At 37.4% G+C, this 24,575-nt stretch overlaps 1 protein-coding gene across 1 annotated transcript in view; it reads left to right on the forward strand.

Moving 5' to 3' along the window:
• RYR2 (ryanodine receptor 2) overlaps positions 1-24,575 on the forward strand; it is a gene marked incomplete at its 5' end in the record, with an annotated part of 534,914 nt that overhangs the window by 416,387 nt on the left and 93,952 nt on the right. Inside the window, 7 exons of the mRNA XM_045010317.1 lie at positions 127-239; positions 1,919-2,015; positions 9,598-9,701; positions 10,445-10,496; positions 10,644-10,697; positions 11,452-11,475; positions 23,550-23,649. Of these exons, the coding sequence (XP_044866252.1) occupies positions 127-239; positions 1,919-2,015; positions 9,598-9,701; positions 10,445-10,496; positions 10,644-10,697; positions 11,452-11,475; positions 23,550-23,649 (544 nt within the window). The remainder of the gene's footprint in view (positions 1-126; positions 240-1,918; positions 2,016-9,597; positions 9,702-10,444; positions 10,497-10,643; positions 10,698-11,451; positions 11,476-23,549; positions 23,650-24,575) is intronic.

The following is a 24,575-nucleotide window of genomic DNA, read 5'->3' on the forward strand; positions in this document are numbered from 1 at the left end:
AGAAAACATTTTTGCCAGTTACTTTCTGTTATCTGTTCTCTGACTGTGCCCCGGTTAGTTTTTTATTAAAAGTCAGTCAAGGAAAAGGCGCATTGTTTATTTGTCATTGTGTAATTTGTCTACCAGGTTGAGCATCCTCAGAGATCTAAAAAGGCAGTGTGGCACAAACTGCTGTCCAAACAGAGAAAAAGAGCAGTAGTGGCCTGCTTTAGAATGGCTCCATTATATAATCTGCCCAGGTAAGGATGGTGTGGCAAGCTTCAAACGAAGGAAATACACATACCAAGGTTCTATAATGTTGTTTTCAATGAAAAGGTACAATGATTTGTTACATTCTTGTTATCTGTGTTTTGAAAAGAGCTGCTAAAAGTGCTAAGTGAAAAAAGCTGATCATGGTATTTTCTCTTCTCTGTAAACCCTTCTGTTACGTTCCTCTTGGTATAAATTTTCTTTCCTATTTGTCTGCATTTACATCCAAATGCAGTGATCAAGCTCATGGCCCAAATCCAGAATTGTGCACCCCAGAAACCACTACATGATCATGAGGGGAAGTAAATCTCTCAGGCCATGAATCAGCTGTGGGGCCACAGTAATTACGAGGTGCACACTCGTCACAGGACAGAGGGCTGGGATTATTCAAATAATAATGGATCCTAATCTTCCCATAATTCCACTCTGGAAGCTCTCTACATGTCTTCCCTCTGCATCCTGCTCCTCCATGCTGCACAAGAAGTCCCTGCTCCTTCTTGTGCAGCAGAAGTACAGAATCCACAACCCGAGAAATCTCAGTGGCTGTGGAGGAAGGGGCTGGATTTGCCCTTAGATGCGTTGCTGTTTGGCCCAGTCCAGCAAAAAGTATTTCTAGAATGTGTGTGTCTGTTGCACAGCATGCTACTCTCGCCAAGAGATCATCTGGCCTGTTGCCAAGCTCAGTCAGGAAAAGGGAATCCTGTATCAAGCACAAAAGCCATGACAATTGTCAAGGCTGAGTCTGTGATTCCGCCCCAGGGAAGGTGGCAGTGGTTTGGGCTGTCACATTGGGTTGATTTTGGCCTTATGTACCTGCTTCTAAAAGGAAACTACTGCTATATATAGGGACTGAGACACCTTTGCCACTAGTTATTCGTACATTTTAAAAGTGGTTCAGTGTGTTTCTGCATATATGCCTACTGGTCTTGTATATTTTTATTAATTCTGTTTCACTCTTCATTCACCCCAAACATTTGAAAATGATTGCTGAAATGAATGAGGATTCATAAGATTATTCTATTGGTGTATACTCCACTGATTCAATTATAAATGTGAAAAGTTTGTTTTTGCATAGTATTTTGCAAGTATCTCTGAAATAAAAATGTGGTCCTAAATTCACTTTACTCTGCATTGATTTAATTTTACTTATTTTGGAATAAATTAATTTATGATTTTGAATATGCAAGTTTAATCATGAAAATTAAAAATACAATTACTTGGCCATCAGTCCAAACAAAAAGTCATCCATGGCTGCTGGTCCCAGCAGTATAGTGTTAAATGAAAATTTTCAGTCAAGATGAAACACACTAATGTAATCCCACAAGATCATCATCATTGAAAGGATTGTATTTCTCTATTACTATTTTTAATTGCTTCAAAAGATACTTGAATGATTAGATCTTAGAATAATTTATTAAACTCTGACACACATTTGTGTAGATGTTTTTATTGCCAGACACTTTTGAATAGGGGGACATCAATGAAAAAATTCTAGGGCAGACTTAATTAAACAAATGGATATTTTTTGACAGGTCTTACCAGGAAATATTGCTCCCCTGTGCAAGTGGTTGTTGTAATAGCTGCAAACTTCTCTGAATAAAATGAATTTATATTGAGCAAATGTTCTTTTTATAGATTAATAGTTTTGTTTTAAATATTCTTTTTTTAGGCATCGAGCTGTCAATCTATTTCTTCAAGGTTATGAAAAGTCTTGGATTGAAACAGAAGAACATTACTTTGAAGATAAACTGATAGAAGATTTAGCAGTATGTTCTGGATGCAAGGATAATGGGATTGTAGATTATATTTATTGATAATCTTATATAATGAGCAGACAGGAATTTAAGGAAAAAGAACAAAATCTAAAACCAGGGTTTTAGTATTAGTAAACCAGACCTTCTCTGAGGAGCACCTGCAGAAGTTGCTTAGGAGGAAGAAATCTATTAGGGAGGTAGAGCTTGAGCCCATGGTTCCTACTCCAAACCCATGAGATCCTGGGAGCCATTGGCAAATAGCTCTGTGTTCTTGTCCACTGCTGAGCCTCCTCCCACTCTGTAGGGCCTGGGTAAAGGGCACCAGTCCTGAGGACATGGTTCAGCCCCACCTTTCACACTGCGGGCCCAGTTCAGTGCAGACTGAAGTCAGATATGAGTCGTAACATTTTGTGAAGGGTCCCCTTCATACACAAAGGTAGGGGAGGAAAACTGGACTGCTGCTATTAGAAATAAAATGTTTAATTTGATTTTAACTGGTTTGAGTTTATGAGGAGACAGATTGGGAACTGTTTTGAAGCAGACAAAGATTGAAACAGAAGAGGGAATTCAATCAATAAATTGCCAAAATATCAATGAGATTTCTACTAATAGTAGGCAGGATAATTGTTTTTTGCCTAAGTTTTAAAAACAAGTTAGTTTTGTTGAAGTCAGTTTTCTGTAGATCCCTTTTTGTGCAATGCATTACATTGTCAGCGTAAAATAAAAATTTCCTGATTAGATTAGAATTCAATTAACTGGATAGCGGTTATAAAAGCAAGAAAATATTTAACAATGTTATTGCTTGTCTACAATAATTGTTTACACCAGGCTATTTAAAAATAATCAATTCAGAATCTAGCTTTCAGCAACTTTATAATAAATTACATTTCTCAATTTTTTGTAATGTAGTCAGAAGATAACATACAGTTGAAAAGCATATTTTAACAATGATTTTTATCGATATTGTCTTTAATAGCTTTGAGCAATTCTGAAGATTTCTGAAGATCATCCAGAATTTGATGAACAGAATATTGTAGAAACATTGTTATAAAGAGAAATAAATAGAAGCATATAATAAGATATAAACCCCCAAAAAGCCTTAATTTATTAAGTGATTAACTATGATTTTGTGAGGATTAGACAGCCAGTCTATTCGGAGTCTAAATACTTATATAACGTCATGTGCTCAAGTATCACAAATTTAACACTTTAATGTCTGGCATTTCTCTTTCCCTGTTTTTTTAATGGTAGGATCTAGTGGGGCTATGAGAAGTTGGAAAATGACATAAACTAAAGAGTAGAAGATGTTAGAGTGATTAGAGCATAATTAGACCCTTCTCCATGCATAATTGGTCCTTGCTTCCTCCACCTATTTGGGCTTTTTCTTCCTTGTGTGTATAGTGTTACGTGACTTCACTTGTCTATTTTGGCCTCATGCTATTAGTTATATCCCCTAGACAGAAGAGAGCACAGAAGAGTTCATAAAAAAAATCTTTTTATTGCAGATATAACTTAATAAATTCTCACACACTAAGAGGGTAATGCATTTAATAGCAGCTAGTGCCTCTTTAAAATGCTTACAAGTGGAAACCTCTAACAAGAACACTTAAAGAATTGTTCCTGATCTTTGGAAGTAAACAGTGGATAAATTATTATAGTTGTTTATAGCACTACGCACAACCTAATTTCAGACTGCTCAACTTCTGAACTACTGAACATGCTGTCCACTGACATTCACTGTTCCTGCAAAATCTTTAAAACTAGAATCCACTTATGTGCAACTAACCTTTCATCTTGGAGAGCACACAAAAACGCATCTCTTTGGGCAGAGTGGGGGCCTCCTGCTGCACCATTCATACATTGACCGAGAGAGAGACCGAAAATAGACACACTCTGGTGATATTTATTTCATGTATGAGTTTATTTCTATGATATCCACCCCCATGTATCTTCAAAAATTAAAAAATCAGGGCTCAATGGCCTGGGGAAAAGAAGGGGAAAATAAAAAATAACTGTAAGGGCTTTGAAAAAGGAAACACAAAATGTTCATAGATGAATTAACCAAAATATAATAGAAAGTCTTTACACTGACCTTGACTGTTAGAACTACTTTGTGACCCCAGAGACATTCCCCAAAATTGCAAGAAGTGACAATTTTGTGGCAGCAGGGTGTGGGTGTTCATGCAAACATCTGGTACAGTAACTAACTTAAAAGAACACAAAGGGCTGTCTCTTCACTATCTAGCCGCCTTTCCTCCTCATCTGAGCATGATGTGTGTGTATGTTCTGGGAAGATCAAAATAAAGTCAGTAGCAGCAGATGGCTAGAAGTCTCACACCAGTATGCCTTTTGGGGAACACAAAGCAGATTGGCTTCTGCAGTGCCCTTTAATAGAGCTCCGTTCTGCTGGCTGGTGTAGGAGGAGGAAGGAACTATTGAAGTTAGCACCGTAGCTTACAATACAGTCTCCCAATCTGAGAAGCTCCTTGCAGGGTCAAGTGCCCTATTCATGTACAGAAGGACAGCCAAGGGTGTCAGACACTTGCTGTACAAACCAAAGTAATCTGGAAAATTTCTCATGAAAGGAAATCGTTATTTCTACTTTATTTGCCCTTTCCTCCAATAATAGAAATGGAATTCACCTTTTCCTGCCCCTTATTTCCTGGCTTCTCAAAATTCCACCTATGGGCCAACATTTTGCTATTCAAAGTGTGATTATTTCAGTCTGACAGCTGCTAAACCCAAAAGGAAAGCACAACCCTACCAAGTCTGGTACATTGAAAAGGCAATTTGGTGGGTTTCTGCCACAGCTGCATTTTCTCCTCTTGGGAATGTTTCAACATTGTCACATTTTAATGTATGAGGTGATGATACTAACATCAATACATTTCAGGGTGCCGCTCCCTTCACAAAGAGAAGGACAATGTTGGTTTCAGCCTGAAGTCTCTCACCAGGGTCACGCTGTACCATGGAAAAGTTTACTTTTATTGAAAAGTATCACAACAATAAATTGAGATTTTTAATCTGTTTTTTTAACATTTTGACTATGGTGCTCTACTATAAATGGGGGTTTATCTGAAATTAAATCAGATGGCATATCATGCCTTCCTTTTTTAAATTTTCTCTTACCAAAAACACTGTTCCTATATTTAAGAACAAGACACAGATTATATATGCACCTGAGTTCATATGGATACACTAGATATAATATGATTTCTGGCAGTAAACTATGTTGAGAAACTATTACTGAGTGCAGTTATTTAACAGGAATGATACTGAATCAATTAATGTTAGTGTAACTCAACTTATATTGTGTGGCACTTCAATATTTAGAAACACTATAATTAAAAATGTTCCCAATTATTTTTTTTATCGATTCATACATTCCAAGGCCAGAAAGGCACCACTGTGATCATCTAGTCTGACCTCCTGTATAACACAGACCATAAAACTTCCCCAAAATAATTCCCAGAGCATTTGCTTTGCCCACTTTTGTTAAGTTTGTTCAGGTAGTGAATTTTACATTTAAATAAATATAAATCAAAACTTTATTAATTAATACATTGAAAATTAAGAACCCTTGCATTCCAGAAACACTAGAAAATCCATTTGTTCTCATTGCCATGCTATAGTATAATAATGCAATGAAGTCCACTTAACACAGTCATTGGCAAATTGATTCCTACATTTAATTTGTAGTAAACCTTTGAAATCCAATATCATGGATTAAAAAATTAACACAACTTCCACTCTTTAGCTTGATCAGTTTTTATAACATTAGGCAAGTATTGTGGATGATGGAATCATGGGTTATAGAAAGTTGTCATTTAATTAAAGAGAATAAAGAGCCCATGGAGGGCCTGCTATGATGATCAGATATGACTGCAATTATAATTTGCATTATTCAGACATAATTATCTGTTGTAAGCACTGACTTGTATTCCTAAATGTTTGTGCACACTGCTGGTCCGGATAATAACAATGGTGACTTATTTCTCTGAAAATGGGCTAATTTAAAGGCTTTATGAGACAGGCACTGCCATATCTGACAGGAGTCAAACCCCCAGCTTCATCCAGTGAGTATATGGTACAGCTGAATGGAGAGTGAGGGGGTGAATGAGCCGTTTGTAGCTCTCTGATGATTGGCCCAGTTCAATATTGATCCAATCACTCACACAATTCAGAGCAGTATTAGATCTGCTCTAAACTACACCTGCTAGCTATTGCCCAAAGGACCTGGTACACTGGCTAGGGATAGCAGGAGTTGCAGCAGCACTCTAGCCACAACGTCTATACCAGAAGGGCTAGAAGTGGATAGCCTAGAAGCCATCTCTGTGCCATATGAGTATGGAATGCACAGCTAGCCCTCAAAGCTGGCTTTCCAGCTCCTTTGCAAAGAGACTGGAGCAGATCAGATCATCTGACCGAGGATCTTTTAATATTTCAGTTTCCTCATCTGTAAAACAGGAATAATGAGGATGACAAAGAAACAGTGAGGATACATTTATGGATAAGTACTTTGAGATTGTTGGAGTGAAAAATGACAATTGTTGTTTGTGGATTTAATATGGTGTCCTTTTTCAGGCTTAGCTGCCTTTTCCTGAGAGGGTGATTTGACCCTTAGTCCTTATAATGGAAAGTCATTTGATGTTTTGCCTGAATAAGGTCTTTAGGAACAAATTCACAAAGCAGTTTAGATCCTACATCTCTTTTCCTTTTAGAAAAATAGAATTATCTGTGAGAATTTACAAAATGTATTCTCTTTTTAAAAGCAATTCAATGAAGTGAAGACTTATACTGCATGCTTATCTTTTTAATAAAGTTATAGAAAATATATCTACTAGTGACTCACTTTATTATTATGTGAGCGAAATTGCTCTCTGAGTGAAATTCACCTTTCTGTGTAGGACCAGCATTTATTTTGAGGTCTTAAGTGATCCTTAAGACTCTAGCTAAAATTCTTCATAGGTGAATTTCTGCTTTAATTTGTAAGTATGGGAAAGTCCCCATTTTCTTTGAAAAGTCAAAAGTGAACAACTGATTCCTTGTGAGTAACTTTGAAATACTTTCTAATTACATTTAAATTCCTTATGTATCCTGTGTGTTCTGTGTGTCTCTTCCTTATGCTTTGTGACTAAAGACATTTTAAAACTGGAACAGTGTTTGTTTTAAAAATAAGAATGGTTACAGTTCCTTATTCCCCACTTGAATTCATGCTTTACAGTCAGAAAGAGAGGATTATACATTATCTAAGGCAGTGTTTCCCAAACTTGGGATGCCGTTTGTTTAGGGAAAGCCCCTGTCGGGACGGGCAAGTTTGTTTACCTGCCGTGTCCGCAGGTCCAGCCGATCGCAGCTCCCACTGGCCGCGGTTCGCCACTCCAGCCCAATGAGAGCCGCTGGAAGCAGTGGCCTGTATGTCTCTCAGCCCGCCCTGCTTCCAGCAACTCCCATTGGCCTGGAGCAGTGAACTGCGGCCACTGGGAGCCCCGATCAGCCGGACCTGCAGATGCGGCAGGTAAACAAAGTGGCCCGGCCAACAGGGGCTTTCCCTACACAAGCATCTTCCCAAGTTTGGGAAACACTGATCTAAGGAATAAGGATTTGAAACCATTAGGAAGGAGATAATAAGACAGAAAATATCATAATCATATGAAATCATAATGCCATTATATAAATGTTCACCTTAAATATGTGTGCAGTTCTGGTTGCCCCATCTCAGAAAATATATTAGAATTGGAAAAGGTACAGAGAAGGGCAATAAAAATGTTTGAGGATATGAAACTGCTTCCATTTGAGGAGAGAGTAAACAGATTGGGACTTTTCAGCTTGAAGAGAGACACAACTAAGGGTGGATATGATAGAGATCTATAAAATCATGAATGATGTGGATAAAGTGAATAAGGAAGTGTTATTTACTACTTCACATAACACAAGAACCAGAGTAACCCAATAAAATTAATAAGCAGCAGGTTTAAAACAAGCAAAAAGTAGTACTTCGTCACACAGTGTGTACAGTCAACCTGTGGAACTCATTGCCAGGGGATGTTGTAAAAGCCAAAAGTATAACGGGGTTCAAAAAAGAATTATGGTACATAAATTCTTATTAATCTCAGAAGTAGATGAATTATCAGCAGATATCCTCAATAATAAAGACCAAAGGAATGGAAATGTGAAAGTGCTCATATGTAATCAAAGTTGTTTAAAAGAGAATTCACTGTTTTCTGCCCTAATGTGCTACTCACCTCTCTTTGACTTCAGTGGTAGTTGCACATGTATATCTCAGAGTACAGTAGGGTTCCAGTGTATTTTTCCTGAGGGTTTCTTTCCTGATGTTTAAAGCAGGGATTCCCAAACGTTTTCATAATGTGTGCCACTTACTAACAGGACTTTTGAACATCTAATCTCCTTGCAGTTGTCATGTGGCCAACCCCCTCCTATTGTGATCAAATAACATGCCTGTGGCAACAGTTGTTGACATGGAATATTAATCTCAGCAATGCATTGGGCATATTTTTATCTGTACTTTAATGTATTTGGGCAGGTGGAAATGAGGAGGAGCCAGCACCACGTGCTTAGGCAGTTCTCCTGAAACCACCACCAAATGTTCTCTGAAACACTGATGGTCAACGTAGTACAGTTTTGGGGGCCCCTGGTTTGCGGACTGAAACTATCTGAAGTACTATGCTGTCATATGAAAGTTGGCTTTCTACTAATTCATGGAGGGTCATAAGACCAGGTTAAAAATAATGCTTTGAAGATACTTTCAAATCCAAACCTTTAGGGGGTGCTCTGTCAACTGCCACTTTATTAATCATTATAAAAAGAAAAGTCAGCCCTAACTAGAGGATTGTAGACCTAAAATTAAAAATTACCCAACCAAGCAAAGATGCTCTTTTCTAAGCATGGAAAAAACTTGGGCCAATGTAGAGCTTTAAACTGAGAAGAAAAAAAATCTACATTAACAGTAAAAATGTGGCCTGGTCAAAGGATCCACCCTTGCCAACTTTAACACTGTTATTGATAGACATGAAATCCCCCATCTTAAAATGAGGAGGAGGGTTGCAAGTTTGGGTTACAGCCCCTCCCCCACTGCACAATGCATCAGGCTCTTTAGGGAGCAAGAAGCAGCATGGTTGGCAAGTCACAATAATCACTATAAAGTAGTAGAAACGGGAAATTCTTCACTCTGCTGAGGCAGGCTGTTACAGTAAGGTAGGAGCAGATAGTTAGTGACTTGTCAGCCTTAAGGTGGTAGCCCATACTGTGTTCAGGCTACCCCCCAACTTAATCCTGAAGACAGTAGTGGTAGGGTTTGGGGTGTTATCCAGGGAAGAGTGGGGTAGCTTTTATGAGGAATGGGGTGATCCAGGGTAAATTTTCATGGTTTGAGTGTGTTCAGGATTCTAGCCTACCTTTTCCCAAAGGTACTCCGTGGAGCTGGACTTCTAAATCCTCGCTATCTAGGACATTCAAAGAGCCCAAATGATATGTATTACTATAGTGTATCTAATACACGTTTCACAGTCTGACAGATTTCACAACAAATAATGTAGAATGCATTTTTTTTTATTCCAATTTTCTTTCCCCACAGAAACCTGGAGAGGAGCCACCAGAGGAGGATGAAGGCATTAAAAGAGTTGATCCGCTGCATCAGCTTATTCTGCTTTTCAGTCGAACAGCCTTAACTGAAAAATGGTAAGGTTGCTGTGAGGGACTGTAAAATTTCTGCAAATTGTCTAGCTGCTTCCATTTTTTAAATTGCATTGGTTTGCCATGCAATATGTCACATATGCAAATAGTGTAGCTAAGCAAGCACTAATGGATTAGCATGTGCCTGCACATGTGGGGCCTGATTCTTAATTACATTGGCAGAGTGGCATAGAGGGGCCTTACCATAACTGGGAAGCAGGTACATGGAATTTTCTGCAGCAAACAGATCTGCCTACAAACGTCAATGCCACGTTTATGGTTGCTGTTGAAAATCTGCCCTGTGGTGTCCTCAGTAGTGTCCGTATTCCACATTGAAAGGGACACCCACAGCTTGAAAATTATCTGAAAATGCTGGATTTACAATATAGGTAGAAGTAACTCCTAACAATCCTACAACTGAAAGAAATTAGAAAAAAAATCTATTCTCAGTTTGTTCAGCTCTATGTGTGTAGTCAATTTCATCGTTCAGCCTATATTAGTTTTAGTTCCTTCTCTTCCTGAAAAGACCCTTATAATTAATAGGGGAACAGAAATACCCTTATAAAAAATTAAAGGAGGTTAAAAACAAAATTTAGGACATCCTATTTAAAAGGTGTGCTGTTGGAAACTAGAATTATTAAAAATGTTCAATTTTCTGATCCTCTTCTGAATATTTGAGGGTTTCAATTGTTTATGGAGATGCTGTATTACATTAATGGTTACAGTGTTTCTCCCCTTCTATTCCCTAGCAAACTGGAGGAAGATTACTTGTATATGGCATATGCTGACATTATGGCAAAGGTAACTTTTTCCCCATCTTTTGCATATACCTTTTAATAAGAGAATGTAAGGGAGATTGAAAGAGTTTTGGTGTATATCGAGCTGGGGCCATGGTTTTTTTTTAAAGCAAACTTTATTTGTGAATGTTTTGTTTTTACATGGTCTCAGAGTTGTCATGATGAAGAGGATGATGATGGTGAAGAAGAAGTGAAGAGTTTTGAAGTAAGTTTGAAGTCCTCTTTTTTGTTTCTTGTTTCATATTATACATTATTCCATAGCTTCTAACTGACATTTATGTTTCTTGCTTCATGGCTTCCTGCAACTTACTATGTAAATGAACTGCATGTCAGAAGCTAGATTGACAAATATGAGTATTCAGATTCATAGTAGTAAAACAGAAAGAGAAAAGAGAGTGTTACATAACTATATATTTACATGCACACACATGTATATATAAAATTGATGAGTGAACCTTAAAAGAGCCAGTTTGGACAAACATGTAACAGTTCAATGGATATCCTAAACCACAAATCATTCTGAAAATCTGATGAGAACAGGCTGACAAGATTTCCAATGGTGACTGAGTTTGGATGGGTAAGAAATATTGAGAGAGTAGTGTTTATTGCAATAATATTGTATATACAATAGCAGTAATAAATCAATTATTTGCATCTCTGTTTATAGAGCAATGACTGTTAAGAAAAGGTCAATATTTATCCACAGTTAGCACGTTATTTCCGATGTTTAGAATAGGAAATAACTGCAGTAACTCAGACACTACTCTACATTTACTGTAGATTAATGTTGACTTTGTAATAGTGATCACTATATGAGGGGGCACATGGTCTTGTGACTAAAGCACAGAAATGAGAGACAGGAGATCTACATATGTCTTTGATCAATCACTTATCTGCAAAATATTTCTGGATATTTTTTCTTATTGCTGTTTCACTTCTTGTCCTCACCCTTTCTTAAGGTCACAGGATCGCAACGCAGCAAGGTAAAAAAAAAATGTGTGTATTTGTCTGGGTCTAATTTTGTGACTTTTAGCTTTTAGACCCAACATCTTGGATAAGTTCATGTAAAGGGTCTTTAAAATATTTCTAACTATTTTCAGCTTTCGCATAATTTATCTTCACAGTACCCTTCATCTGAACAAAAATGTATTCGTCTTAAAACTCCAAGGATTAATAATATGAAACATTTTGACCCCATTAAATACAAAAACATTTTTCCCTTCTAGGGAAAATGGAATAACCTTTAACTTATTTTTTTATTTTTTCATATTATCATAATATTCTTGCCAATGGTACTTTAAAAAAAACTGATTGCTGGCCTTCTTCCAAGAAATGTTAGTTTCCATCATTTCCAGTTATCACTCTTTAATTTCTATAGTTGAACCTGTTCTTCAGATCGGAAGGGAATACAGTCATACTTTTGCTTTTTTTTAACAAGCCAACTTTGTGTGGCATCTTATTAATCCAGGAACATGCTGCTGATCCATCCAACAAAGTCATAGTTCCAGTGTTCTTCAGCCTAATATCAAGTGTGTTACCTTTTCTGCAATTTAAATTCTTTGGAGTAGATTGACACTCTTTCCAAAGTCTTCCACTAATTTAAAGATCTAAATTTAGAATTGTAGATTAAGTGATCGTTGGTCATTTAATCTAAAATATTTGTAACATGTTCAATGAAAATGGTTGGTTGTTATTATCTTCAGCCTTCATTATGGGGCACCAGGTAGAAACTCTATAGTTAGGGTTGCAATCTAAAATGGGCTTAAAAATGGGGCATTTATTTCTGTTTTTCTCAAAAAGCATGTAGCCAGGTGGTGTGCAACTCCACAGAGTTAGTTTTTATGCCCATTGAATTTCCTACATGAGCTTTGTGTGGTTTCTCTTCATACATTTTTAACAGAAGCCTTTGAATTTCAGATCCAGCTGAAGTTTTTGCTGTGCAGTCTTACTTTTCATTGTTGACTGATATCTATTTTAAAAAAAACAACACCATTGTCTGTCTACAAAATCTTGCTAAATTAGTGTGCCCAGAATAGAGCTAGTGCAAGAGGTAGTTTGATTGTTGGATTTAGGGCCATTTTTAATTGCTGTTCTCCTAATAACTGCAAGTTTATGCACGGTGCATACAAACCTGATGGTTGATTGGGACTAGGAATGCACATGACTCATGGCTGGGCTCCTGGCAACAGGCACAAGACTCCAGCCACATGATGGGACTAAGAGCACATATAACTTGCTCCATCATGAGCTATGTTTTTCTGTCAGATTTTATCTTACAAAAGAGGGAGTTTTTTGTGCAGCTGCTGATACATGAAGGTTTATTCATAGGTGCTGACAGATAAAATATACTCCATGATGAGCTGCATTTCTTCCTCCCACAAGTCTGCAAGGCCTTTGTCTAATCACCACTAAATGAAGCATTAAAAAAGCCTAGGAAACTAATACACAAAAAACATTGTGTGGAAGCAGGTGCAGTTGATACACATACAACATGCATGACACAAACCCACAAAAGCAAGGAAACAGTAAATTCTAAAAAACCCACACTCCTTTCCTGCAGGACAGGAGAAAATGTTAAGGCTTCAGGAATACAGTTGTCCGATTAGAATCCCAGTGTTGAATGCCATCCACTTATTCCATGTTCTGTGGATCTGCAAAAATCGTGACAGTCCAATGTGTATGATGATCAACTTTCTGCAACTCCTTCACAATCAGAACCTCAGAATGGTCATTCTTTGGCAGGGCTTTAAGTGAAGAGACACGGTCAGCCCATGACCTATGCAGTTTACTCTTGCTTTTTGGCACGAATAATCCATATTGGGGTCTCTATGTGAGCAGCACACAGGTCAGAATATAAGCCCACAGGAATGATGTTCAGGCCTTAGTATGTCCCTGGCTACACTGCAGTGCAATATTGAGGTGCAGACCTCATGCATTTGCTCCCCTGGTACTTATTTTTCATTAGTAAGATTATTTTTTTCCTCCTTGCTGATTATAAGTGGGTAGTTCGTAAACGTAGAGACAAAGATATAGAAATAACTCTGTGGAGTCCTTGATTCTTCTATATGATAAAAAGTGCTTCCAATCAAAGTGCCTCACTGGATTGAATACAAAGTGGTCTTCACCAAGCATGTTATATGTTAGTGCTATTAATATGGATAGGATCAGTGCTCAAATGGAGGATCAAAAACACAGTTCTACTTCGTAAAATAAATCAGTTGAATCTGGGAAGAGGAGAAAAGAGAAGAAGAGTAAAAGATGGCACCACTCAGCTATTAGATTTCACAATGTGCACATCGCCCAGTTGCTGGGCACATATACTGAAACTTATATTGTTTAATAACATCTAATAATTCAGTGAGACTCTCAGCTTAGGATCCAGCTCTTTAGAGATCATCAATATTGTGGTCCTTTGGAATAGCTTATGTAAATAGAGTGGCTGTATCTTGTGTCCTGACAGTCAAGAAACTAGGGTTCTGTCAGAGCAATGAGAGGAAACCCGAGAATCAAGGACATCTAGCGAGAACCATTTCTTAGAGATATGTTAAAAATTTAAATCAGTATTTGTTATTGGCTTTCACCGGTCATGAGGGGCATGAATCCAAGTCTGAAATTGCTCCTCCATCACTTCCAGACCTTAGTGGGAAAGCTTAGGCAAAAGTCATCCTTGGAAGATATGAGGGCACATTCTGTTCCTCTGCTCCAGAGGGGTAAAGGTTTCTTAAAGGGCATGGATAAAGCCATCAGAGAATTCTCCAAACACAGGGGCTGCTCTGACTTAATGACTTGATTTAGTTGGGATTGATCCTGCTTTGAGCAGGGAGTTAGACTAGATGACCTCCTGAGGTCTCTTCCAACCCTAATCTTCTATGATTCTATGATACATATTAGTCTCCGGAACAGCTCAGGATTAGAGGTACAATGGTTGTGTTTTCCAAACCAACATGGAATTGCCTTCCTATTTAAAAAATAAATAAATAAAACTTAAAAAAATGGAAAAAACAGTGTCATTTTTACATATTTAATAGTTACTACCAAATTTCCAAAAATAATCTCTAAAACTGAACCTGCAGAACGTTAGATGCATATGTTCAAGAACAAAATGTTCATTTGCACACTCAAACAGGATGGTTAACTGCTCAGTTACCCTGTTTGCATGTACAAATACTGTTTTATTGCATTGTTGCAGGCACAATTTTAGAGGACACTTTTGTCAACATTTAGTCCTTAGTTGGTAAGTTAAAGATTTTTGAGTACCCTATTAGACCCGCATTACAAAACCACAGTTGCTTGGCTCCTTTAAGAGTTTTTAATTTATTTTTTAAAGAGAAAAATGAAGACAAAAATAATTCAAATTGTTTCTGACAATTAGTTAATAGAATGTTGGTGATTTTTGGCCAACAGAGCAAGATGCAGAAAACTTGCCTTGTTAAAAGCTGTAAAAAGATGGGGAACTAATAGCCAAATTCTGCCTTCCCATGTTGCATGATGAACTTCCATCTACTTCAGTGTGAGCCCAGTATGCGTATCTGGAGGAAAATTTGTTTCCCGTGTTGATTATCTTGATAGTTGAAGGAGACATTATCCTGAGACTTGTGTATGGCATGTTTAAAAAGATGTTCTCTCTCAAATTTATTTTATGTAACTAAGGTTCGTCCCATTAAAATGATCCACACATTGAATTTGATTTCTTGCCAGAGGCTTTGTCTGTAGAAACTAAAGGTACTTAGACATCCCCAGTTGTCATTTTTATTATCTATTCAATTTTATTTTTCTAAAATCTCTCATTTTGGTTCAGTGATTTATTCATCATCTTTATACACATTCTAGATAATAGCCCTGTTCCAAATAAAGTCTGCACACACTTTATAGAGTCAAACGCACCCAATTCGCGGGGACTTGACTTTATCAAGAGAGAAACTAATATCAACATAACACAAATTCCAGCTCAAGATTCCACTCTGTGGTTAGCTGTTTCAGGGGGGTTTCCTGATGGACCTCTCTCTACCAAATTCTAGAGTTACATGGATCTGTGAAAACAATCAATTTTCCTTGAAGAAAAAATGGTGTGGCAAATTTTTAATTTGTTGCAAGAGATTTGAATTTCTGAGCAAAGTTGTGTTCACTGACAGAAATGATGAAATGTCACCCTATAAATCCTATATAAATCTAGAGCCAAAAATCTGCTACTAAATGTTCACATCTCCTATTACGGTCAAAGGGAGAAGGCAGAATTTGGCATTCTGAGTCTGCATGAAAAAATTTTTAAGTGAAAAATGGATATGTTTGTTGCATAACTTTATGCACAGTTTAATCCTTAAGTTGTTCTAAACGAAGGACCCCATGTTGCATACTGGCACTTAGAAAAAACTCCTGAAGCCAATGGATATTTTGCCTGAATAACAAATGCAAGATCAAGCTGACAAAAAACACAAATAGTTTTACTCTGTCATAGCCCAATCCCCAAACCCTAGCAACATGCTTGAATAATGGTGGGGGAAGGAGTACTAGGGGAAGAGATCCTTTTGTCATAGGCTAGACAACATTAGTGGAGCTACTCCAAAGCTGATATTGAGGCCTATTGTTGCTGTTTGTCTACTGCATGGGGAGCAACAGATAGTGACTATGCAAAATTCACCAGTCCTGACTACATCATGCCACTGAGTGAGGGGACATGGAGTGATCCCCTGTGAAGCGGGGCTGCACGGGGCATTGGTGATTCAAACCTTCTATATGGGCTCTCAAATTCTATGCACTTCCCCTGCAGCAGCACAAAAGAACCAAACTGGTTCTGGCTAGGCCCTCAGTGGTCAAAGAAAAGAGGAAAAATTTGCCCCTCCATGATGATGCAAACAAACATGCCACAATAATAATCAAGTGATGAGTTTGGTAATTTCCTTATTTGTCCCCTGATTATTTTTAACAGAATAGTTACATAATTATCTTACTGAGCATATCCCAACTTTCTGAGTTTTTTCCGTTTCCCCAGCTTGGAAGCAGAGATTGAGATATTAACCATTTCAAATTACCGCAGACCCAGATCTGCTAAATAGGTTCTCAACTTGGATTGTAAAAATCTTTTAATGGACTGTTTTAATAATACAGCTGCAAAAAACATAATTTGCAACTGTTTCAAAGATGTCACTCCTACTCCCCTCCCCACACCCCCACGGTGTAAACAAAGAGATTAATTGAAATAATGCATAATTTTATACATTATTTAAGGGAATTTATTTTCTCGGTATTTTAGGAAAAAATTATTGGAACAGAGAAGACATAGCTTTGCAAGATTGCTAGCCCAAGTGCTTTTCTTTTTAGAGCATGCTTGTAATCATGTCCGTTCCTATCTATTTGAATAGGAATTGAGTGTTTTGAGTGATCTCATTAGACCAACACTGCAAATATAACACTGCTACAACATTGCAAACAAGTATATGGAGGCAGGAAACATGAAACAAAACAATATCAATTTAAGTCTATGAGGATGAGGTTGCAATGGCATGACAATGCTAATATCAAAATGAAAGCAATAAAGATGTTGAGACAAATCTACATGGAGACATTACAGCACAATGGGACTGAATTAAGTGTGCAGTGGCAGTCTTAACTCTGAATTTCTTTGTTCCTGTAGATTTTTAGCTCTGCTTTAATGCTCACTGAACACAGAATAGTATTTTGTTTAATATTATGTCTTCTTTGTTAAATTACAAGTATCTACACAAACACACACATTATAGTATTATATATATATATATATATATATATATATATAGTGTGTGTGTGTGTATAGATGTAACATTATGCAATAAAAAGTTTTCAGTTTAATTGTTCAAAATCCAGAAATGCTAATGATTTGATTGATTATGCAACCCTAATTCTTCCCTCAGGTGCATTCCTATACAACCTATACATGCATGATCACATACTATTTCTCAAAATCTAACTATATGATACAACATTTTTCTATTAATGCATCTTTTGTGGGATAGGATTGACAGAGCCAATGATGCTAGTGACACATAAAGTACTGCTGGTTGATGCTTGTCAACACACATGTTAAAAACATATAACTTTTTAACACACAATAGTTGGCAGTGTAGTCTCTTTCCTTTCTCTACTATATAAAAAGAAGTATTATCTTTCTGTTGCTATTTTAGGTGTAAAATTTAAAAAATCAGGAGTAGAAAGTCCAACCCAATTTTCTTCCTATCCTGTGACCCAATATTCTCTTTCATTTTCTCCCTTTTCATCTCCTGGCAACTACCACAGATTAGGACCCAGGAAAGCAAGCACATAGGCGTTCTCAGCATGCCTGGTAAAAGTAGCCATTTTTAGCATAAATGTCTCGACTAGCCACGTTTTGGTTTTATCATTAATATTTGTTGAGTGTCAGCATGTGTGGCAAAAAATACAAAGGAAGACATGTTTGTGCTCCAAGAAGCTTATAAGAATGGTCTTCATAACCTTGAAGAGTTCTCGCCACTTTACACATATAACTCTGTCATTCTTTTCCATATACATACACTCGGTCATGATGATTGAATTGTTCACAAAACATATGTGTACAGTACCCAATACCCTACCACATTTATACTGTATACAGTGCACCAGATCAAACTAAAAATCCCAAAGGAACGTTTTCAAAGTTTGAGGCAGTCACTGACTCACAAATAGTGCATGTACCAATATTTTGAAACTTACATGTTTAGTGACATTCCCCCCACCCCGCAGTTCTATCAAGATTTCGACATCATGGAGCAGTTGCCAATAATTTGCCTTTCTGGGGAGGAAAGATGGGAAGAATTTTTAAATAGAAAAAACAAAGTATAAAAAAGAGAGCTCTGCAAGTAGAGGAGGACATCATTTTTTATAATTGCGGAGAATATTTTTACTATGAAGTTCTCTTTCAAGATGAATCTACTGTACTTTAATGATATGTGTACCTGCCTGGAGGTGCTAATTAGATAGTCTGTGAATTTGCTTTTACCTCCCTCGTTCTCATTCTTTGTCATCTGTGCTTTGAAAAATTCCTTTTGTGTTATGTTATTCTGTATAATGCTAGCAGGACTCCAATGTAGAAAAGATGTTTCAACTCAGCTGAGTATTATCTCAATAATATATTTTAACAAGAAGAAAAGCTAAATCTGGTGGGACCAGACTTCCAGCAGCAAGAGATTGCAATACTTAAATTATTTTTGTCAAGCAGAACGGGAAAAGTTTTTTATCTCACACATGCGTGCATACACACACACACACACACACACACACACACACACACACACACTTCTGAAGACTACATTTTAAGCTTTGAGTAGTCACTGTGTTATAATCCATTTACTTTCCCTGTGTATATTTCAACATGTGTAATTTAGGATTAAAAACAGACTTACTCCAGAGAACATAAAGTATAATGAAGCAAATTTAAAGGTTTAACATAAAGATTTTTTAAGACCCCGCCCCCTGCGTAGCAACCCCTGAAATAAATGAACATTTTGCTTGTGTAAGCACTGCAGTAGGATTTATTCTCTGCATTGGCTTGTCTCCACCATACAAGATGGGGGAGACCTTTAGTGCTGTATGGCAGAGGAAATCTTGGAAAGCAGATAACATGAGGATAAATTAAAGGAGATGTGATCATTGCAGAATGAGATGGAGGTAACTGTTTCTTTTCCTTTTTGTCTTCTCTCAGGTTATTCTATTTTAATCTTCCATTTATGTATTTCAGTTATTTCAGACTTTCAAAATGTGTTCATAACTTTTTATAAAGTATTATAGAATTATTGGTACTTGGCTCCTGCTACTATAACAAAATTCCTAGTTGGCTATCTCTGGGACTTAAAGCTAAGCCTCTGGATATAATAGCATAAGTGTCAACTGCTTGAGCTAACGGGCCAGTTCCATTAGCTCAAAGGCAGTAGTAGTAGACTCCAACCTTCCTATGCGAGGTAGCTACTAGAAAGAGACAAAGAGCCATGCTGTGTTAGTATATAATATTCCAGAGCGCCACCCTTGTCAGTTCCTGCTCACGTGTAATATCACCTGGCTCCCTACAGTACCTTCCTGCTTTAATATTTAAGTTAAAATTTTACCACACCTTTGTTTGCCAAATATGAAAGTTTGGTCCAAATTAATCCCAGGTATGACCCCAGATCTTTGATTGAAAGATCTATGAGGCTTTATAGATTTATTTACAATAAACTGCATCAAATCAAATTTGCTTTTCAGTCCCTTGATAACAACTACAAAGAATTAGGCTTAAGCAGTCATAGAACTACTAAAGAATAAATTATGCTTTATTCAGAGAGAGAAGCATAAGTATATCTTCCTGTTGGGCTCAGTCAGCTACACTATCATTTAAATGAATGTCTTATGCCTCCTGAAGAAAATAAAGTTGTAAAGCCCTTAGAAACCCACAAGTTGCTGTAAATAACATAACATCTATCACAGTCTTTCCTCTCAGATAATAGGTAAGTAACCAGAGAAATTATGGGATTTTTCAAGACCATTTGTCAGTATGTAGTGTCAGTGGCTTGAAAGATGACTACTGAAAATGGGAAAGTTAATAAACCATGAATTAGGAATTTCAGTCACATCTGTGGTCCTTGGAAGAGAGACTGAGAACAAAATGAAATGAAAATAGAATCCAGACCTCTTACCTTGGGTCTGCTGATTGATGATTGCACAGATTCCTGAGGCACTTATCCTACAATGACCAATGCCACTACTAACAGGGAAAGTCAAATGAAAGTAACATTCTCAGTAATAGTCTTCCATTCTAATAATTCTGGTCAACCTCCTCTTCAGCAAGGACCTAGAACTTATACTCTAAAACCAGCCTGTCCCAAGCATTTGCAAATAGCCATTCTTCTTACAGACTAATGGCAGTGCCACATCCTAATTTTGAAATATGTGACCAGAACGGCCTTTAAACAAGACTTCTTTCTTCTAGCATCCAACTCAGTGAATAAAAATATAATTCCTTCATTAGGGATCCAAAATCACTAGCTTCTTCACAAAAGAGCAAACTCCTCTTGATATTTTGACGTGTAAATGTAGACCTACATGAAGAAAACTGCTTGCACTAAGCAATAGAACATTTGGACTGTCTTAGTCTTCTGAATATCTATAGTCCACAGTACAAGAAAGTAACAAGCCAAGCACACAGTCCAAAGAAATGAGCAAGTAACATCATAAATCTTGGGCATACACTTACCCACAGAAAATATTTATAGGCATGTAAAGTTTAGACAATACAAATTGTCTTCCTGTACTGGAGAGTTGGTTGTTAACATTAAAAATGTCAACATTTGCCAGCAATTACAAACCTGTAATATTTTGATGTACTGTAATTATTACATATTCTAAGATAGGTAAAAGTATAATATATCAGACATCACTGTAGCATGACTATAAGTAAATTAATTTTTAGTTGTGATACAAATACAGGACAGATATAATGTCTACCTTTGCCATATGATTGCTTTTTACCTATTAAAATATGAGGATGAAACAGAAAAAAATGTCTAAGTTTTGAACAGACTCTACTTCTGATGAAGATAATGATGAAGGAGCCTCCTAGCTCATGCACAGCCTTGCTGGGGAAAGCCTTCAGGGTGAAAATCCACATATGTACACTTCTCAGTGTTCAAGATTCATTTATACAATAAAAATTAAGATCACACAACAAACAACTGATTTGTTTTTTTAGTGTCAGAGTTTTAAAAATATCCTTTCTGTGAAATGTTGATTTTTTTTTATTATACCAGACTTTTCTTTTAGCATGATTTTTTGTGTGTGGTTGTGATGGTGTGATGAATGAGATCAAATTAACTCATTAAGCTAATACCTTATCAAGCTTCCTTCAGATCAGCCTGACTGAACACAATTAAACACAGCTGCCAGCCTTATAGCTGGCTTGGTAGTAGCAACTGCATCTAAGAATGTGGACACCGCAGAGAAGTGATAATACCTAAATAGGACACCTAATGGTCTAGCATACTTTTTGTCCTCCTGGCAGTTTGCCTTCTCTCCTGAGCCCATGTACACATATGCTCCTTCATTGTCTAGAGAAAGGTGCACCAGAAAATTTAGCCAGGCTGAGAGGGGAAATGTGAGTTTTGGAAGCTCTTATCCAAGGACTGATCATCTTCATATCTTGTTTTTGCTGGACCACTCTGCCATTGGCAACTATCTAAATGGCTGAGTTTCCCAGAGAGAGGTACAAAATCCCTGAAGTTCGTTTCTCTCCAACCTGGTTTTAAACCCTTTTACCAGGCTTCTTCCTGACTCTCTTTTGTTGTGTAACTGCAGGCGTCATACCTACCCATTCTCTTGGTCTCTTGGTCTGTAGATGGAGGGAAAGCTCCATGTTACTGTGCTTTCCTCATCAGGCTGTCAACAAAATGTCCTTTTATAATAAACCTGGGCCTGAAGACAAAAGTAAATAAGTGACTCTTGCAATGGAAGAGAGAAAAGATTGTTGGGTCTAAAAATAAATAAAGGAAAATGTAAAGGAAAAATCAAATGTTCGAGTTTCCATGACCTCTGAAGCAGATGAAAATATTTTGTTGCAGCTTTATTGAAACTATGTTGTAATGATTATTTGGTTTTGTGTAATGATTATTTGGTTGTGTGTACGTGTATGGTTTTGTTCTGTTTTTTAATTCACAGGAAGAGGTTTAAACATGAAGGCAAACCTTTCAGACGTTAGCATGGCTCCACATAAAGCAAAGCTGCCATATTTCTTTTTCTTTTCTGTGCCTCCATTTCAACTTATCACATAATTTAAGGGAAAAGTTTAACCACAGGAGCTCAAACTGTAGTATGAAAAAAAAAACTTGATGAATTTTGTTTCCGCAGCACGATATTATCAAAGATTTAAGAAACAAATTTGCCAGCCTCAGCGAGACCTCTCTGGTAACAGCATAAATGTCTGTGTTGGTTTGCTTTTGATTTAAAGGTTTCTTTTTTCATTCATTTGAACCCATTTCTATTTTGTACCTCTTTTTATTTTTTATTTTTCATAGTCTGTATCTAGCAAGCCTTCATTTTTTAAACCTCTTCCATCTTTCAGTGTCTATTTTCTGTACTTTGGATGGAAAGTTTATGGCAGCAAAGCTGTCACTCTGGCTACTTCTGCTGCAGCTGTTCCTGCTCTTAGGTCATACATGTTTTGGCCGTTGTGTTTTTGGGCATGATACTAATTGATGGTGTCATGCCCCATTGACTATGCTTTTCTACCACGCCATCAGATGGACTCGCAGTCATAGGGCTCTATGCAACTTCCATTTTGCAACTTACACTGCTTAGTCATTTTCAATTCTCCAGCAAACTTCAGTTAAGCTTGTGAAAGCTCATATCCACCTGGAATTAGCTGTGCCTCTATGTTTTCTCTTTACGTTTTCAGTAGTTTAAATAATGAAGAACAAACTTCAGCCATTGCTCAAGCAGCACCATGCAGTACTGTTCGTTGCCACTAGAGAATGCAAAATATAAAGGCACAATGTATTCTATCTAATATCCTTTTGGGATATGTTGTGGGTTGGGGAAACCTATCTTGTATTATAAGTCAGCATCTTACTTGAAATATACAACACTGCCTATTATTCTTTTTTAAACAAATTTTCCCAGATGAATGAAACTCCCAACGAAGCTATTCTGTCATTCAGGGACAATTTCCACCTCAAGAGCCGTGTGCTGAGCAGTATCAAGTTATGGTCATGCTGTAGAAGATTATTAAGAGAGTATAAACTGTTGCACAAAAACATAGCACAGAAGTGCAAGTTTGATACATGCAGTACATATATACTGTGAATATGGACCAAATGATTTACAATTGAGAGAACTCCTTCCCGATAAACAAAGGACTAAAAGGATAAAAAGAAAAACACAAAGGGAAATATTGAACATGTTAAATATTTGTTCAGTAGCATTGTGTGTGCGTTGAATAGGTCTATGATGTTGCAATAGAGCCCATATACTAAGAGATAACAAAAAATCTTTGGCGAGCTGATGGTCATTGAAGTCCTCAATTTAAATGATTGGAATTTCTGTTCAGGAAAAAGAAATGGAAAAACAGAAGCTTCTGTACCAGCAAGCAAGACTGCATGATCGGGGTGCTGCAGAGATGGTGCTTCAAACAATCAGCGCCAGCAAAGGTAAAGACCTACCGCTTACGTACATATAAAATCTTCTTTGGGATTATTTTTTAAAGATTTGTTGGCTCTAGAACTTGCTCCTTATAATTATTGGTGGCTATACCTTAAATTAGGTTCATTTTCAAATAAATACATCTCTAACCCCATATAACACTGTCCTAGGGAGCCAAAAAATCTTACCACATTATAGGTGAAACTGCGTTATATCAAACTTGCTTTGATCTGCCGGAGCGTGCAGCCCCCCACCCCCCGAGCACTGCTTTACCGTGTTGTATCCAAATTCGTGTTATATCGGGTCGCGTTATATCGGGGTAGAGGTGTACCTCAAATTTAGGTGGCCATTAGAAGTTGATCCTGCAAAAGTTTTCTAAAAAACCAATCAGAAGAAATTTTCTTGTGGTATTTTTGCATTCCTGGCCCTGGCTGGAGCCCAGATGATGTAGAGATGATTGAGAGTTGGTGGGGAGGTCATAGCTGTGCACTGGGAATGTGTAATGACAAAGTAAGGCTCCAGAATTACCAGGATTTGTGTGTCTGTGCACTTAGCACAGGCTCTAATTTTTTTTTTCTGAACAAGTTCACCCATGCCCATTTATAATCTGTTCATCCCCTGCCTTGTCCATATCCTTTCACTGTATATTGCTAAGAAGTATAACTTTTTAGGCTTCTGTTCATCAGGCCTATGGGTGCTGCAGTTTGGGAGGAGGGTGGGGGGTGTTGCCCCCCCCCTCAACTGCAAGTCTCAGGCAGGTGTGGAATTTGCCCTCCCATGCGTGGCCCCATTGGCTGACTGGAGCTGCCTCACCAAATATACAAGTCAAATTACACCTACGATTAGGCCCCATCTTTCACCAATCATTTTTTCTACCTTTCTGTGCTGTGTCTACTGCACTATTACTTAAACAACTCTCTCCTTCATAAGCAGA

Source organism: Mauremys mutica, chromosome 3 (assembly GCF_020497125.1).
Source record: "Mauremys mutica isolate MM-2020 ecotype Southern chromosome 3, ASM2049712v1, whole genome shotgun sequence".
In the NCBI taxonomy this organism is placed as follows: Eukaryota; Metazoa; Chordata; order Testudines; family Geoemydidae; genus Mauremys; species Mauremys mutica.